At 41.5% G+C, this 17,895-nt stretch overlaps 1 protein-coding gene across 1 annotated transcript in view; it reads right to left on the minus strand.

Moving 5' to 3' along the window:
- The window catches only part of Znf292 (zinc finger protein 292), a 72,334-nt gene extending 54,929 nt beyond the window's left edge, over positions 1-17,405 (minus strand). Inside the window, exon 1 of the mRNA XM_036177813.1 lies at positions 17,221-17,405. Within this exon, the coding sequence (XP_036033706.1) occupies positions 17,221-17,382 (162 nt within the window). The 5' untranslated portion in view covers positions 17,383-17,405. The remainder of the gene's footprint in view (positions 1-17,220) is intronic.
- Positions 17,406-17,895: the final 490 nt, after the last annotated feature.

A 17,895-nucleotide genomic window follows, 5' to 3' on the forward strand; every position in this document is an offset into this window, starting at 1 on the left:
TCAGTAAGTTTCAGAATAAAAAAGTCCTTACTTTATGTATTTCACTATTAGCTAATATTTACTATTCTTCCGATAAAGTATTGTTTCTGTATCATACAATATATATACCAGCACCAAGCTTCCAGATATAAGGGTTAGGTACTAAAACAGTAAGCATATTGAAGGTGCCTTACTATGTCAGATGAGAATTAAACACAATTTTCCCCCTTTCTTTTTCTTTTTGGGGACAAAGTCTTGCTATGTAACCCTGGCTGGCCTGGAATGTTATGCAGTCCAGCTTGGATTTGAATTCAGAGACCAACTTGCCTCTACCTCCTGAGTCCTAGGATTAAAGATAACGCCAACATCATGCCTCACCAAAATGAAGTCGTTAAAAGCTAAAGGCATTAAAGTCTTAAACAGCCAGGTCTGGTGGCAAACATCTAAATACCAGAACTTGAGAGGCATAGGCATGAGGATTACAAGACTGTGGCCACTATAAGCTAATAGGGAGACCACATCTCAAACACCAAAAAGAAAATGGAAGGTTAACAGAAGGGAAGATAGACAAAATACTGGACCTTTTTTTTTCCTCATGCAGTTTAGACTGACTGATCAACCAAATCAATCTATCAACTGGTCAGTCAATCATATAAGTCAGAAGAGGAATTATCTGGGGGAAGAAAAGGAATCAGTATGAGAGACAAGAGGGTAATGGGGAGCAAATAATGGGGAGTATAAAGGTACAAACTAAAATGCTATAGTAGGGGCTGGGGCTTGAGCTCAGTGGTAGAGCGCTTACCTAGCAAGTGCAAGGCCCTGGGTTCAGTTCTCAGCTCCAAAAAGAAAAAAAAGAAAAGAAAAGAAAAGACAAATGCTATAGTAAAGCCCACTAGTTTGTGTGCTAAAACAATATAAACAAAAAGGGAGAGGAAGTCTATCTCTCTAGAACGAGCCTGTCAATTGTCTTTCAGAGTACAGAAAAGGAGGAAGAATGAGGAGACACAAGAAAAGTAAAACCTCACCTATATAGCAAGAAAGTAATACTAAAATTATGTATGAACTCAATCTCACCACTGATTCATCTTTGCCCAACTTTCTGCAGAGATTAATTTTTCTATTTTAGACAAGAGCAAACACATTTCAAGGTGGAATGCTCATTGATAAATTTTTCTGCTTTATACATCAAAGTAGAAGTGAAACTCTGGAGAGAAAGGAGTGATGTTTGGTTTTCTTTTGTATTTAAAAATCACTAGCTAGGGGCTGGAGAGATGGCTGAGGTTAAGAGCACTGGCTGTTCTTCCAGAGGTCCCGAGTTCAATTTCCAGTAACCACATGGTGGCTCACAACCATCTGTAATGAGATCTGGTACCTTCTTCAGGCATGTAGGCATATATACATATGTAATAAATAAATACATCTTTTTTAAAAAGTCACTATCTAGAGAAGAAATTGAAGCTGCTCCCTCTTCCACTCCCTTAGGTGTAAGGGATGAGAACTAGTAGGTGCTCTGCCACTGAATCAAACCCAGAGTCCCCAGTAGTCTACCACTGCTAAGACTAACATTCTTGGATGATGGGGAGACTGTATCAACACCTCCTAATCATAATAATCTAATGTGTACCCTTTACTTCCAGCAAGCATTCTGCTTTTGGTCTCCATATAAGAACAGGGACAAAAGAAAGAACACAGAATTCAAGTCGGAGTTCAAAAATTATACTTTTAAGTTCCTAGCTTCTGTCTACCACTACCCCACCCCACCCCACCTACCACCAGTTTAAGTTTTGAGCAAGCTGAGGAAATCTTCAAAACAATTTCCTTTTCTTGTGAACAAAGGAAAAGTTCCATCTCTAATAACAATAACCACCTAGCATACCACCTGCATGTATCACTGCAAAAAAAGTCTTTTACCTTCTCTAAAATGCAGGCTTTAAACAAACAGGTAAATCAGTGATTGTGCAAAATATTTTCAAAGCGATAACAACAGATGACTTGAAAATATAATTATCAATTGTCCTGGTTAATTGTCAACTTGACACATGCCAGTCATTTGAAAAGAGAGAACTTCAACAGAGAACATGGCCCCACCAGAGTGACCCATGGCTAAGTCTGTGGGGCATTTTCTTGGTTAATGATTGATGTGGCAGGGTCCACTGTGGGTGTTATCACCCCTGGGAGGGGATCCTGAGTTATGCAAGTAAGCAGCTTTCTTCTGCTTTAGTTTCTTACACCTGGTCCTGCCTTGAGTTCCTGTTCTAAATTTCCTCAGTAATGGAGTTTGACCTGAGAACTGATAGTCATCCTCAGCTACAGTGAATTCCAGGTCAGGGATATATTAGATCCTGACTCAAAAAACAACGATTTTAAACTTGATGTTTTTCCTAATCAAGTAGAATGTTTTGAGGGAATGTGGAAATATGCTCAGGGACAGAACCCTTAAAAACATTCAGATGCCCCTATATACAAGTCATGGCATTGCAAGGAAAAAAAAAAAAAGGAATGATTTTGGTCAAGTTAACTAAAAGGCCAGCGTAACGTTGGGAGCAACTTGGCTTTGTGCTGCTGGCAGGTAAGGCCCTAAGATCCCCTAAAGATCCCCTAAGATCTCTAGGGCTGGAGAGACGGTTCAACAGTTAGGAGCACTGGCTGCTCTTCCTAACCAGTGTTCAATTCCCATCACCCACATGGCAACTAACAACTGTCTGTAACTTCAGTTCCAAGGGATATGATGCCCATTTCTGGTCTCCATGAGTAAGTACCATACACATGGTACACAAACATACATGCAGGCAAAACACCCCTACAAAAAAAAAGTTTTTCCAACTGTTGATTATGATCTAGTAGTAGACCACGAAAGCAAAAGTAAATTTTAAGTTTAAATAGAATAGCACAACTCACACAGCAGTTGTGGTAGTACATGTACTGCCTCAGAAAGACCAGGTTTGAGGGCAGCCTGTACACAATGAGACCCTACAGAAGAAAGCAAAACAAAAAAGGCACTCGGAGTATAAGGCTATGGTTGAGTGCTTGTCCAACAGGTGTAAGGCCTGAGTTCCATGGAGGAGAAGGAAGGAGTTTATAAAGTAAGCATTGTGTAATAATTTTGTTTCAAAGTGGCAAGAATAAGTTACGTCTTATGGGCACAAGCTAAACTTCAGGATCTACAGATTCTCTTAAGTTCCTAAAAAATCTAAATTTTAGAAATATTATTTCAAGCACTAGACTACCAATGAGGAAGAAAGACAAAAGGAAGACTTCACAAGCAAAAAGACCTAAGATTAAGGTAAGAATTAGGATGCTATTATTAGATTGTATAAGACAGAAACAATCAAATCACAGACTTCAGACCAGGTTAAATACACAGTAAAGAAACATGTTAAAATGAAGAGGTCATTCTACAACATTTCCAAAGTCATAGTGAAGGGGTAGAGTATTTTGTTTTTAAGGCTGGGATTAGAGAACAGAGAGAGGTTCTAGGTGTGGTAGCTCATGTCTAGAACCTCAGCTCTCAGGAGACTAACATAAAGTGCTAGGAGTCTGAACCCAGCCTGAACTACAACGTGAGACCTTATCTCAAACTGACTCAATAAAAATATACGGGGCTGGAGAGATGACTCAGTTAATGAACTGCTCTATCTCAGTCATTAGTGTTCAGACCTGAGTAATAATTTACACAGGTCCCTTGGGATGGCTAAAGAAACTTAATATGGACCCAGGCATCCCTTAAGGGACACTGACCTTTTGCTCTGGGAGATCCTAGTGGCCTGCAGGTGAGATAGAACAGGATAACAGACTGTGACTAACAGCTGCCTTTGCTTCTGTAAAACCCACTTACCACTATGTGAAAGGGATGAAATGATTTGATTACTACAGAGTGGGGAAGTAAGAAACGACTGAGGGAAGTAAAACAATTCCTCTGCCCAGCTGTGGATTCCACGGATTGTTATAACACACACCTTTCTGATGGCCATGTTAAAACCCACCTTGACCCACTACCCCCTTTCTCATGGCATGCTGTTGTCTAAGGCTGCTGTCCTTCTGCTAGCAGTAAGAATAAATTCATTTAATCTAAATTTGACTTGAGCCTAAGTCTTTGGTTTCTCCAAGTGGATTCAAACAGACCTATGTTTGGCTCCTAGCACCCACATGGTGGTTCACAAACACCTGTAATTCCAGTTCCAGGGGATCCAACTCCCTCTTCTGTCTTCTGTGGGTATCAGGCACACACACGGTACATATTCAAATATGCATACAAAGACACTCATACACATAATAGATAAGTATTTTACTTAAAAAAAAAAAAAAGGGTATAGTAGTTCATAGTTGTAATTTCAGTATCCAATATGCTGAATGTTGTTGTTTTTACTCTTTTGGGGGGCCCACCACCCAGCTCCCAGTTAAATGACACACGGATGCTTATACTTAATTATAAATCCCCAGCCTTAGCTTGGCTTTTCCTTAAGTTATTCCGTGTACCTTTTGCCTCTGGGCTTTTCCCCGTTCTTACTCTGTAAATCTTACTCTTACTCCAAGGCTTGCTGTGTGGCTGGGTAGTTCGCCCCTGGAGTCCTCCTCCTTCTCGGGCTACTTCTTCCCTCTTTTCTTTTCCTTCCAGATTTCTCCTATATATTCTCTCTGCCTGCCAGGCCCGCCTATCCTTTGTCCTGCCTTGCTATTGGCTGTTCAGTTCTTTATTAGACCATCACACGTTTTTTACACAAGCACAGTAACACACCTTCACAGAGTTAAACAAATGCAACATAAACAAAAGTAACACACATTAAAATAATATTCTACTACATTCCCCCCTTTTTGTCTAAATAAAAATGAAAGGGCTTTAACTTAAACATAGTAAGACTATATACAATAACATTTATCAAGTAAGGATTACATGCACAATATTCTGTCCATTTGTAGTTAGCATATTCAGAGAAAATAATGCATTATCTATCCTATCTTAGTGAATGCAAAATTTTATACCTAATTTACTTTCTATCATAACTAAGGAAAACTGCAACTATTTAGTCTTCAGCTCCATCAAAGACCCAGAAGGATGTAATATTATCTAACAACAGAGACATTTGACTGCCTGGACAGTCACCCAAAGTTCCTCTGCAATGTTGGGGCATCCATCTTTAGCCTACAGACCCAAAATATCTGGCAAACTTTTCAGTGAAGCAGGTAATTTGAAGACTGTCCTGCCCTGTATTGGCAAAGTTCATCAGTCACTTTCCTCTATGTCTTGCAGAGTATCAGGCAGGCTCTTCTGTGAAGCAGAATTTTGAAGGACTATCCTGCCTTGTTTTGGGAAAGTTCAACAGTCTTTTTCCTGTGTGTCCTGCGTGTCCAGTCTGCACAGCACACCATCAGTAATCAAAGGCAAGAACAGTTTCTTTGCCCAGTGGCTAACATTGCCACAGTGAAAGCAAACTGCATTGTTTCTTCAATGCCCATCATCTTCTCTGAAGTAAATTAGTGCTGCCAGGAGCAGATGTGTCTCATTGTCATGAAAAAACTTAGGTTAACAAAGCATTTTAAATGCCATATTCTAATGGTCTTTGAAGTATTTGAAGACGAGCTATCTATATAAAATATATCTCTATTTGATCTGGAAAGCATACCTAACATATCTACAATTTTGATTCTTATAAATTATTAGTCACTAATCTAGTTTCCTGATTATCCTAATTATTCTATATAGTTTATAATAATAACTTTCAAAAACTAGAATTTTACCTTACATTTTTAAGTAAACTGTGTAAGTACAATACCTTAAACAAAAACAGAAACATATATACAATATGTTGTAACAAAAATAACCTTAAATTTTTATCAATATAAAAAAAATCCTTTAAGGCCGGGCGTTCGTGGTGCATGCCTTTAATCCCAGCACTCAGAGGCAGAGGCAGGCGGATCTCTGTGAGTTTGAGGCCAGCCTGACTACCAAGTGAGTTCCAGGAAAGGCGCAAAGCTACACAGAGAAACCCTGTCTCGAAAAACAAACAAAACAAAACAAAACAAAACAAAAAAACCTTTAAATGAGAGTAGAAACATATACAGTGTAACAAAACTCACTTTAACTTTGTATCAATATACTCTATTCCCCTAAATGATAACAAACACCCACAAACCACCAAATAAACAAAACCACCTACACCCCCCAACTCTTAGGAATGTGGACGTTGTTTTCACAATACTGCTTCCTGCTGTCTGTGGATGAAGTATCCTTAGGGTCCCAGAGAGAAATTTTCAGATAATGGCCAAGTCCTGGGAAGACCAGCAGTAATCTTTGCTGATAGATATCACCTGTCAAGATTCGGGAGGTCTCACTTGATCAAACCCGATCCACACTAACCCTGAAGGAATCCACAGCCTCTCATCTCCTGTGGGAACAAAACTCTTAAAGGCATGCACCACCACTGTCTGGCCTTAAAGGATTTTTTTTATATTGATAAAAATTTAAGGTTATTTTTGTTACAACATATTGTATATATGTTTCTGGTTTTGTTTAAGGTATTGTACTTACAGTTTTATTTCCATTTGACAAATATACTTCGACTTTTTAAAAATTAAGGCATTCCTAAAGTATATAGGCTGATTTATTTCAACAGTCCCTCTTCCAATTCCAGGTCTCTTTGCAGCTACCTTTTGCTTTTCAACAATCAAAAAATTCAAAATCTACTTAATAACATACAGGATCCAAACTACCTGTGTATTTCCCATCTTACATGGCTTTTTTCTTTTACTCTCTTTGAAGACTTTTTTTTTCCTATGACTACACCTTCTTCCTTTTCTTAAGCATATGCACACTGTGCAACATGCTGTCACCTGTTTAGAGGTTTTTCCCTCTAGGTCTCTTACTGTGTATCTCTAGTCTTTTTTGACAGCAGGAGTAAACTGTTAAACTGCCAACTTACATCTGGATTCTCCACTCACAGCTCTCCACTGGCTCCACCCAATTGTCGGCTGGGAAAGCCAAGCTTAAAGCTTGCAGCCCTGGTCAGAGATTCATGACTTAAAATGCATTTAACCTTCCTAGCTGTAGAAGCCAGTACCTGTGTTACCACAGGCTTTTTACTTAGCTTGCTGTTTTAATTGAGCACTGCCAACTGAACAGCAGCACCTCTTAAAGGAGCATGTCTTTTTTTCTTTTCTTTTCTACTTTTCAAGCTTTCTCAGGCCCTATGGAAATCGAGAGCCCCATGTTGGTACACCAAAATGTTGTTGGTTGTTTTGAACTCTTTTGGGGGACCCACCACCCAGCTCCCAAGTAAATCACATATGGGGCTTATTCTTACTTATAAATGCCCAGAGTCTTAGCTTAGCTTGTTTCTAGCCAGCTTTTCTTAAATTATCCCGTCTTCCTCTTACTCCGTGGCTTGCTGTGTAGCTGGGTGGCTGGCCCCTGAAGTCCTCCTCATTCTCTGGCTCCTTGATATCTTCTCCCAGATTTCTCCTTTTATATATTCTCTCTGCCTGCCAGCCCCACCTATCCTTTCTCCTGCCTTGCTATTGGCCATTCAGCTCTTCATTAGACCATTAGGTGTTTAGACAGGCACAGTAACACAGCTTCACAGAGTTAAACAAATGCAACATAAACAAAAGTAATGCACCTTAAAATAATATTCCACTACAGCTGAGAATTGCCATAAATTGAGGGAATCCTGGTCTACATAGTGAATTCCAGACTAGCTAAAGCTTTAGTTTCAAAAGCACTTTTTTCCCCAAAAGCTCTACCTCTCTTAACTCATACTCCATTTACTGTATTTATCACTACATTCTTCCTACCTAGTATTACTGCTTATCTATGTATATGTTCCCTGAGTTTTGTGAGCCACACCAGCAGAGATACACTCCACAGCTATGATTAAATAAGAAATCATTTTGGCCAAATATGTATACTTAAGAGATCATTAATTTTTTAATGCAAAGTTAGAGGAGAAAAATAACATTTTTCTTCTGAGGTACAACCAGGAAGTACTCAGGGAACCACAGCATTTGGAAGGTGGACACAGGAGGGCCAGGAGTTCAAGGTCTCCTCAGCTGCAGAGCAAGCCCCAGGCTTCACTGAGACCCTTGTCTCAGAACAAAAATCCTGTTTTCTGTATTGTAAGTAAATGTTCCAAGGCACTTAAGGTGTAAATCACTGGTAGAGTACTTGCTTGCAAGATCAAGACTCCAGGTTGGGCTCTCCAGCACTAAAAAAAATCAATAAACAAACCAAGAAACAAAGGCATGAAGGGCAACTACAGAACACATCTTCTCATCCCCCATTTTAATTTCAGACCAAAGCATACATAGCAGCAGAAAGAAGTTTGGTTGTTTCCTCCTTTGCTAAAATTGACATAAGCACATTCTAGAAAGCAGGACTTAATGTCTTCAGTATGCAAAACCACACTAATTATGAACATTTAAAATATTTCCCATGAGCATTATTTAAGTTTTTAAAACTTAAATGGCCTATTATTACTCCCTCAATACCTAAAGTAATTATCCCTAATTAAGAAGCAAGCCATCTTATATTCTAATTTAATGTGTCTACCAACTGAGATAGCCCCTAATCAAAATCAGGCTAGTTTCTTAAGGAACGTGCTTATGCAATTTCAAACACTTTGCCCTTACATTTTTAAAACTTAAAATTTAAAGTTTTGGTCCTGCTAGTCAAGTACTCTATCACTGAGTTACATCCCAGGGATCTCATGCCTTCTACAGGCACCAGGGATATACATGGTACACATACACACATTCAAGCAAAACACCCAAAAATAAATAAATAAATGGCTTACTGTCCTAAACATCTACCAATAATTTTCTAGTAAGTCACAATTCCAAACCACAATTATCAGGCAGAATTTCGTTGTTTATTGTTGGGATTTTGTTATGGTTTAGACAAGATTTCACATTGTAGTTTACACTGAGTGCTAAGATTACACAGGTTCGTTCGTTATCATTATGCTTGACTGTTGTTTAATTTTAAACAAAGCCAAGGAGTTATATGATTTGCTACAAAATTATCTAGACAATATATTTTGGGTCACACACATAAAAAACAAAACAGGGCTGGGGATATAGCTCAATGTAAAGTACTTGCCTAACATGGAGGCCTGGGCTCCATCTGTCAAGCACTGGAAAACAACAGGAAGGTACAAGGTAGAGTATGTTACCTTCAACTATTAAGATTCCCACCACAGCCATATGTGTACACACACACACACACACACACACACACACACACACACACACCCCTACCTAGAAAGGAGACAAAGTTTCAAAATGGAAAGATCAAGTTTTCACTGTCCCTCTTTGGGTCTGAATAGTTACTGCCCATTTCAATGCACATGGTTACTTAATAACAGGAATACAGGGGCTAGAGATGGCTCAGCTGGTAAGAGCACTAGCTGCTCCTCCAAAGAACCTGCATTCACTTCCTAGCACTCCCATGGCAGTTCACAACTGTCTGTAGATCCAGTTCCAAGGGATCTGCCATCCTAAGACATCATGCAGGCAAAACCCCAATGCACATTAAAATAGTAAATAAATCTAAAACACACACACACACACACACACACACACACACACATAACATTGGGACAAATGCATCACCAGGCAATTTTATCACTGTTCTAATATTAAAGAGCATGTTCACATTACACAAGTCTAAGTAGTACAACTTATTACATACATATTAGACTATATGGTATATACACCATACATGTAGTCCTTTGTGACATATGACATACTAGACATTTTCAATCAAAAGCAGAAAGTTAACAATAAACCACATCTTAGGTAGGCCTGGTGGCACTTTGTAACTCTAGTTACTGGGGGTGAGAGGGAGATGAAGCAGAAGGATTAACAAAGTTCAGGCCTAGCCCGAGGAGACTGACTTTAGTTCAATACTGGAAAGCACAGGGTGACAGGAGAAACAAGTTATCCTCAGAGCTCCACACTCAGCCTACTCTCCACCCACCCCCATACCCTAAATAAGCAAGTTTTTTGTTTTTTGTTTTTGTTTTTTTGCTGGACCAAACCCAGGGCCTTGAGCTTTCTAGGCAAGCACTCTAACACTGAGCTGAATCCTCAACCCCTAAATAAGCAAGTTTAAAAACAAAGAAAGCAGAGGTCAAGGCCTGTCTAGGCTACACACTGAGTTCAAGGCTTATTAGGCCAATTCAGCAAGACCTTCTCACAAAAGACAAAAGGAAATGGCTAGGAATATAGATCAGTGGTAGAATGCTTGCTTGCTTAGTAGACACCAAGCCCCAGTTTCAATTCTCAGTATGCAAAAGCAAAACAATTTTATTTAATGATCCACAGCCTTCTGACATCTCCAGTCTAAGGAAGTATAAATCGTGTAGCATCCTCTGGAAGAGCAGCAAGCATTCAATGGCTGAGCCATCTCTCCAGCCACCTGGCTGGCCTTGAACTCTCATTCCTCCTGCTTCTGTCTCTAGAATGCTGGGATTCTGTGCAAAAACCACAATTCCACAAAGCCTGGTTTAAATGCTTCCAAAAAATTCAGAATTTCTTTAATCCCAGGACTTGGGAGGCAGAGGCAGAGGCAGGTAGATCTTTGTGAGCCTGAGGCAAACCTGGTTTACATAGCAAGTTCCAGGACAGTCAGGGCTACAGAGTGAGACTGTTTCAAAAAGAAAAAGTTCAGAATTTCAATTACATGGGGGAGGTGGGGAGAGTCTTATCATATAGCCCAGGCTGGCCTCAAATCCATAGCAAACCCCTACAGCTGAGCTTCCTCACGGCAGGGCTCACAGGTGGGAGCAATCATACCAGGCTCCACTTCATTTTATTTACTTTACATTTGAGCCCTGCTGGGCCTCGACTCTTAACTTAGCCAAAAGGCTGGGAGTCAGTGGCAGGTTGTTGTAGACAGCTGTTTTAAGTAATTGCTTGCAACTGTGCTAAGGAGGTAAAGGTTTGTTAACTCCTATGTTCAGTATAATTAATTTAAATCCAAAGCTCTTTTACCTGAACCTATTTCTAAACTGGCTGTACTGCTGGAACTCATTTATCTAAATGTGAAACACCCCCCCAACCGCCATCCACTGCCATCCAGCCCCCACCCCCTTCACTGCTTCTCAACACCACAGTGGTTACCAGGGAGGAGGACAAATATCCACGGGCAGGACTCCCAATCCTCCTTCAGTAATTCAGAACCCAGGTTTATTGGACTAAATGCCACTATCACAAACCAAGTGATTAGAATCTGTGTCTGTCCGCCCACGCTGGAGAGAGCGAGTGTGAGACTTCTAAAACTCCAAATCAAACTTTAAAACAAATGCTAAGCTTGGGATATAGTTCAGTGGCAAACCACTTGCCTAGCACCAACTCCTGGAGGTCAACCCCAGCAGTCAAAACAAGTAAAATGGTTAAAAACAGAAGCCAGCCACCATAAAACAAAGACTTGAAACAGTCACAATCCACAACCAGCCCAGTATACAATGTTGTAAACAAACATTATACCCACACAAACTACTGATGAACTACTAAACTGGCTTCTTTTTCAAGGAGTAATTATCTTAAAATGCCTTTAAGAACTCTGCTGGAATGTTTCTATTTAAATTCCTAAGCAAATAACTTTCTATTATACTGTATTCATCTTAGAAACAAAAAAGACAAATTACATTAAAAATTACTTTTCTCGGGTTGAGGATTTAGCTCAGTGGTAGAGCGCTTGCCTAGCAAGGCCCTGGGTTTGATCCTCAGCTCAAAAAAAAAAAAAAAAAAAAATTACTTTTCTCTTCTGGAGACTGTACAATACTTGACACCAGGAATCATGGCGGTGGTTCCTGACCCACAGCAGTAAATACTCAGAAAATACTGTCAGTACTAGCTCAGCAACGTAACCATTCCCTCTAGAGAGCCAGGATTTACATTAGGAACCAGAGAAATTATTCTGAAACAATGTCAGAGATTATCCCTGGGGATCTTATGATCTCGTTGTGAGTCAATATTAAGCAAATAGGTGGTATAATTAAAATATTCAGTTACATAAAACTAATTTTAGGCTAACTTTCAAAAAAAAAGGAAAATTAAAGAGCTGCAACGGTTCTCTCAGACATCCATGTTTACTGCTCTGCACTCTTCCCGATGAGTAGAACTTTTATTTTTCCCTTCACGTGCAAGCAGGGGAGAGGGATGACATGGAGGCCAGGGCCTTCTGTCTCAACTAGGGGTTATAAAGTGATTTCTACTTCTGTGTGTTCACTGGATTCTCCAGCCCAATTCCTGCTGAAGTAAAGGTCAAAATTTAAACAAATTCATTTTTAGCTCACCGTCAACAGCTAACTAGATAGAGTTCCACAAGGTGCCAGGAACATACACTGGGGAAGAATACTGTAGTCAGTGAGTGGAAGTGGGAAAATCCAACATCCATGAGAAAAATTAAGCTGAACTCCTTTCTCTCACTATATACAAAACAACTCAAAACAGATTAAAGAGCCAAGCAGTGGTGCAGCACTCAAGAGGCAGAGCCAAACGGATCTCTCCCCATGAGTTCGAGGCCAGCCTGGTCTACAGAGCAAGTTCTAGGACAGGCTCCAAAGCTACACAGAGAAACTCTGTCTGGGGGGGGGGGGGGGGACGACAAAAACAAAAAACAGATTAAAGATTTCATAAACTATAAAAATACTAGAAGAAAAAGAGCGGGCATAGACCTTTTGGATATAGTCCTGAAAGCAAAATTAGGTGACAGGTATTACACCCAGCTAAAAGTCCCTGCAGAACTTCTATCCAGGAAAAGAAACAAGATGAAGAGAAGCTTTTGAATAAAAAAACATCATTTTCACTATTTCTCTAACAAGAGGTTAAAAACATCCAGAATGTATAAGCAATTCAAACAACTCAGTGGCAAAAAACAAAAAAACTAACTTATAAATGGTCAAAAAACACTTTGATATACTCTTCTCAGAAGGATGTATCATGAAAAAAAAAATCCTGAGCTTCACTAACTGTCAGGAAGATACCACCTGAAACCACAATAAGGTGTCTAGGGGTACAGCTAGATGATAATGCATGTGCTTAGCATTTTCGAGGAATAATAACACCACAGAATCACCCACTCAATGGTTATTATCAAAAAGACAAAATTAAAACCAAAATCATGCAGTGGTGGTGCATGCCTTTAATCCCAGCACTTGAGAAGCAGAGGCAGGTGGATCTCTGTGAGTTGGAGGACAGTCTGGTCTACAAACTGAATTCCAGGATGGCCATGGCTACACAGAGGGACCCTGTCTCAAAAAACAAAAACAAAACAAAACAAACAGAAACCCATAAAAGTTCCATGAAAGCCAAAAATCCCACTGCTGTAGAATAGTATTTTAAGGTGTGTTACTTTTGTTTATGCTGCATTTATTTAACTCTGTGAAGCTGTGTTACTGGTGCCTGTCTAATACACCTGATGGTCTAATAAAGAACTGGCCAATAGCAAGGCAGGAGAAAGGATAGGTGGGGCTGGCAGGCAGAATATATGGAGGGAGAAATCAGGGAAGAGAGAGGCAGCAGCCAGAGAAGGAGAAGGACATCTGGGGTCAGCCACCCAGCTTCCCACAGAGTAAGAGTAAGATTTATAGAAGTAAGAGAAATGGGAAAACTCAGAGGCAAAGATAGTGGGGGATCATTTAAGTTAAGGAAAGCTGGTTAGAAACTAAGCCAAGCTAAGCCCGGGCATTCAAAGTTAAGAATAAACCTTCGTGTGTGATTTATTTGGGAGCTGGGTAGCAGGCCCCCCAGAAAGAGCAAAAACCAACAAGTTCATCCCACTGCTAGATCCACATCCAAAGGAAATGAAATCAGTATGTCATGTCCATTGGAGACTATTTACAACAACCAAGATAGGCAATTAACCAAGTGCCCATCAACTGAAAAATGGATAAAGAAAACATGAGACACACATACACAATGGAATACTATTCAGCCATAAAATGGTGAAAGCCTGTCAAGCCTGTCAAGCCACAAGGGCAAGAGTTCAGTTAATAAGTGTAGAGAAACCAGAATGGTGCAGTATAATGGGAAAGAGCAAGACACCAGGACCTTCCCTTTGGGGAGCATTGTGAGGGGAACAGGCCCATAGAGTAAGACGAAGAAATTGTAGTATAGCGTCTGCTCCCCAGAAGTCTTTTTCCCAAGATTAGGCATTTGGGTAAGGGTCTCCATTCCCTTAGGGGCTTGAGGAAAGTTCCTGCTTAATAAAGTGGGCATTTTTCTTATCTCTGGCAAGAGGAACTTGTGGCCCTTCCAGTAACATTAAGACTAGTGCCTAGGTCAAGGTCAATGCTGGATTCCTCAACCCCTGACCTCAAGCCACACCCCAGCTCACATGGCCCTTTTCTCCCATTTAATCCTATGTCCAACTATACAGTATGAAAGGTGTAATCTTTTCTGCCAACCTGATTCACCCTCAGATCGTGTCTGTCCGTCGTCATGCCCTGCTGGCCACGGTGGTTGCAGAGACCCCCAAAAGTTCATGAGAAGTTGACACCCTTTTCAGGCTTCTGATTCGATTCATGATGTACAAATAAATGCAGACAAAACACCCATACACATTAGATAAAAATAAATCTTAAAAAATATTTTTAATAATATATAAAAATAGCTCAGTAAAGTTCCAAGTTTGATCCCTGAGACCCACAAAGTAGAAGGAAAGAACTGACTCCTACAAGCCTTCCTCTCATCTCTCCACGCTGTGGCACATGCACAGATACACACATGTAACAGAACAATCTTTAAACAAACACAAAAGGGAGGAGTTTCAAAAACTGAGCACTGCTTAGTGCTCACAGAATACTATCTCTGAAGCCCAGCAACTGACAAAAGTTTATTCATTCTGGCTTTCCTAAAGCATGTGAACAGCCCAGTTCTACAGGAGAAAGATGCAGAAAAGGTTGAATTATAATCCCAAGGTTGGGAAACAAGACTTGATTTCTAGCTCCTCCTACTTCTAACATTAAATCCCATGTTAACTGAGGTTGATGTCCTGACACCATTCTTAACAATGTCCGAGTTGGAGCCCCGCCCCCTATTCTCTCTTTATGTAGCCCAGGGTGGCCTCAAAATCCCACCTGCCTGCTTCAGCCTCTCAGATGCAGGATTAGAGTTGTATACTAGCTCTAGAGATCACCTTTCTAATTCATAATTTGGGGATGGTGAGCATAAATCAGCCTTTACAGTGCATGCCTAGCACCCAAGAGACACTGGGTTTGACCCTCAGTGTGGAATAAAACCCAGTGTCAGGGAACACAACCTGTAATCCCAGCACTGGGGAGACGGAAGCGGGAAAATCAAAGATTTAATGTCATCCTCCACTAACTGAGTTTGAGGCCAGCCTGTGCTATGTAATACTCTGCCCTCAATATGAATTATAATTTATAATTCTTGAAAACCACCACTGATTATTTCATTACTGTTTGATTTTTGTTAGCAAGATAATAAAAAATGATTTAAGTACATTAAGACTTATCACTTAATAAGCCCAATATAGGAAATTACTTTTATTTTTTTTTAAACCATTTCATTCATTAAAAGTAACTTTAAGACCTGCTGATGTGTACCTAGCATGCTGGAGGCCCTCAGCTCAATGCCTAGTACTATTTTACACACACACACACACACACACACACACACACACACAGTGATACTTTTATATCAATTGCCAAAAAGAAAGAGAGCCCTATAGTCTTTATTGCATGAGACTTCATTTTCTCAGAATTATTAATTCTTAAGACCATCATTAGTGGACACTACCAAGGAATTATTACGCCAAACTAAAATAGACTTTAATATTTTTCCCACAGGTTAAAAAGCTGACTCCAGATTGGTGTTGGTGGCACAAATCTTCAATTCCAGCTTTTGGGACAGGGAAGTAGGACAACTACCCAAAATCCAACACCAGCCAGGACTACACAATAAGATTCGTCTCAAAACAAACCAACCAAGCCCCCCCAAAAGGTGGAGTATACTGAACAAATAAAACCCAAAAAAAGTGGACTCCACTTATAAACAAAAGCCTTCTTATTCGTAAATTATGCTAAAAATATTATATAAAAATAACATTATATTGTAAATATTACATATATAGTATATTCAAGTAAGTTTCACATATAAAGGCCAAGTAAGAGTAAGTAAGCACTTACAGGGCAGAGAAAACAGCAAATTTCAAAAATTCTTTAATACAATGACTCTCTAATGCTGCCTCCAACTTTCTGACTGCATTTATTTTTAAACTAGTCAGCCTCGAGCCTATGAAATTCTTTTTAAAATAATGAAAAGCCATAAAACAATGTATACGCATCAGTGCATACAGAAATGGAGATTCTTCTTTATGTGAATCAGCCTATAAAGAAAGATTTCAGAATTTGGAAGCTGGCAAGTGAAAACGTTAACTCTGACATCCTATAATGCTCCACCACTGTTCAAACCTCAGTGTTTCCAGAACAAAATCTCAACAATGACACATCCATTAGGTTCACTCGTAATGTGAAAACGGTCTATTTCCTCCGCAATTTAATCAATGTTCTTTATAGCAGGCAGCAGCTCCTTGGAATTTCATGTGTTATCTGGGGAGTCGTGATTACGTCCAAAGGTAGACCCAAACTCTGATTTCTGTCATAAGCAAATTGTTACTAACATTCTGAATCCCAGTTAGAACCCGTTGCTGGAAAGCAATGTCCTTGGGCAAGAAAAGAACGGCAAGGTCTGAAACTGTCCCCAGCACAAATCCCTTGTCAACTAAGGCACTCAACAGGAAAGAACCCAAGAAATGTGGTGTGGGGGGTAGGGGTGCAGGGGGCCGGAAATCCTACTCTTCCGGAACGTAAAGGAGAAACCGACACTGGAAAAGCCGCCCCTAAGGGACAACCGTCTACGGAACGGTGACAGCTCCTTTGCACCGCGGAGAGCAGCCAGCGGCCACGGCCGCAGCGCAGACGCCGCCGCCGCCGCCGCCGCCGCCGCCGCCACTCCCAGCTTGCAGGTCCGGCGGGATTGGCTCGAGAACATCAACAAAGACCTTACGGTCGGAGCCTAAACCTAACAACAAAGGCCGGGCGACTGCGCGCACCGGCCGGAACCGGGGACTGCTGCGCGAGGGCCAGCCGGGAGCCCGCGGCGCCAGCCCGGGAGCGTGCACGGAGCCGGAGGCCCCCCGGCCCAGCCCGGCCGCCGAACACAAAGGCGCGGACCGCCCGCGCTCCGGCCGCTAAGGCCCGCGGAGGGGGAGGGGCTCACCTGGCACAGCTGCCGGCAGTACGCGGCGGCGGCCTCCACGGCGGGCTCCCGGCTCTCGCACAGCCGCCGCTCCAGCTCCTGCAGCCGCTCGCCCAGGCGCCGCAGCTCCGCCGCGCAGCCGCCACCGCTCAGGCGCTCCTGCTCGGCCTCATCGTCCGCCATCTTCGCAGCCCGCTCCGTCGCGTACGCACCTGGGTCACGTGATAACACAATGCCACGTTCGGCGGGGTCACGTGCCGGGTGCGCTGGCACGCCTGGGCGCACGTACAAAGGCCGGGGTGCGGGGCGGGCTGCCTGGTGCGGGTTTGCAGCGAGCCGAGGCTTCTGCGGCCCCGGGGTCCTGGCGGGTGCACGGTGTGGAGGAAAGCTGGAGGAGGCCAGGGCAGAGTTGCAGAGCCGGCGCTGGCCCTGGTGTCTGTGCCCACCCAAGAACGCCTCCTGGAAACACGCTCTCTAGGTGTTGGAGGCCACAAAGAAAACAATTGGGCCAGAACAGAAGGAGGTTTAACTCTCATTCTGGAAAACCTAGCAGCGAGCACAAGAACAGTAGAGTTTGGAGAGAGTTCGAACAGACCGAAATGAGTAATGTTGTAACCTGGCGGTTTTTAAGGCTTTTCTAAAATAAATCTGCTCCGCCACTGTTGAAGGCTGCTACAAGAACCCACACCTAATGCA

The sequence above is a fragment of the Onychomys torridus genome, chromosome 2, assembly GCF_903995425.1.
Source record: "Onychomys torridus chromosome 2, mOncTor1.1, whole genome shotgun sequence".
NCBI classification, from domain to species: domain Eukaryota; kingdom Metazoa; phylum Chordata; class Mammalia; order Rodentia; family Cricetidae; genus Onychomys; species Onychomys torridus.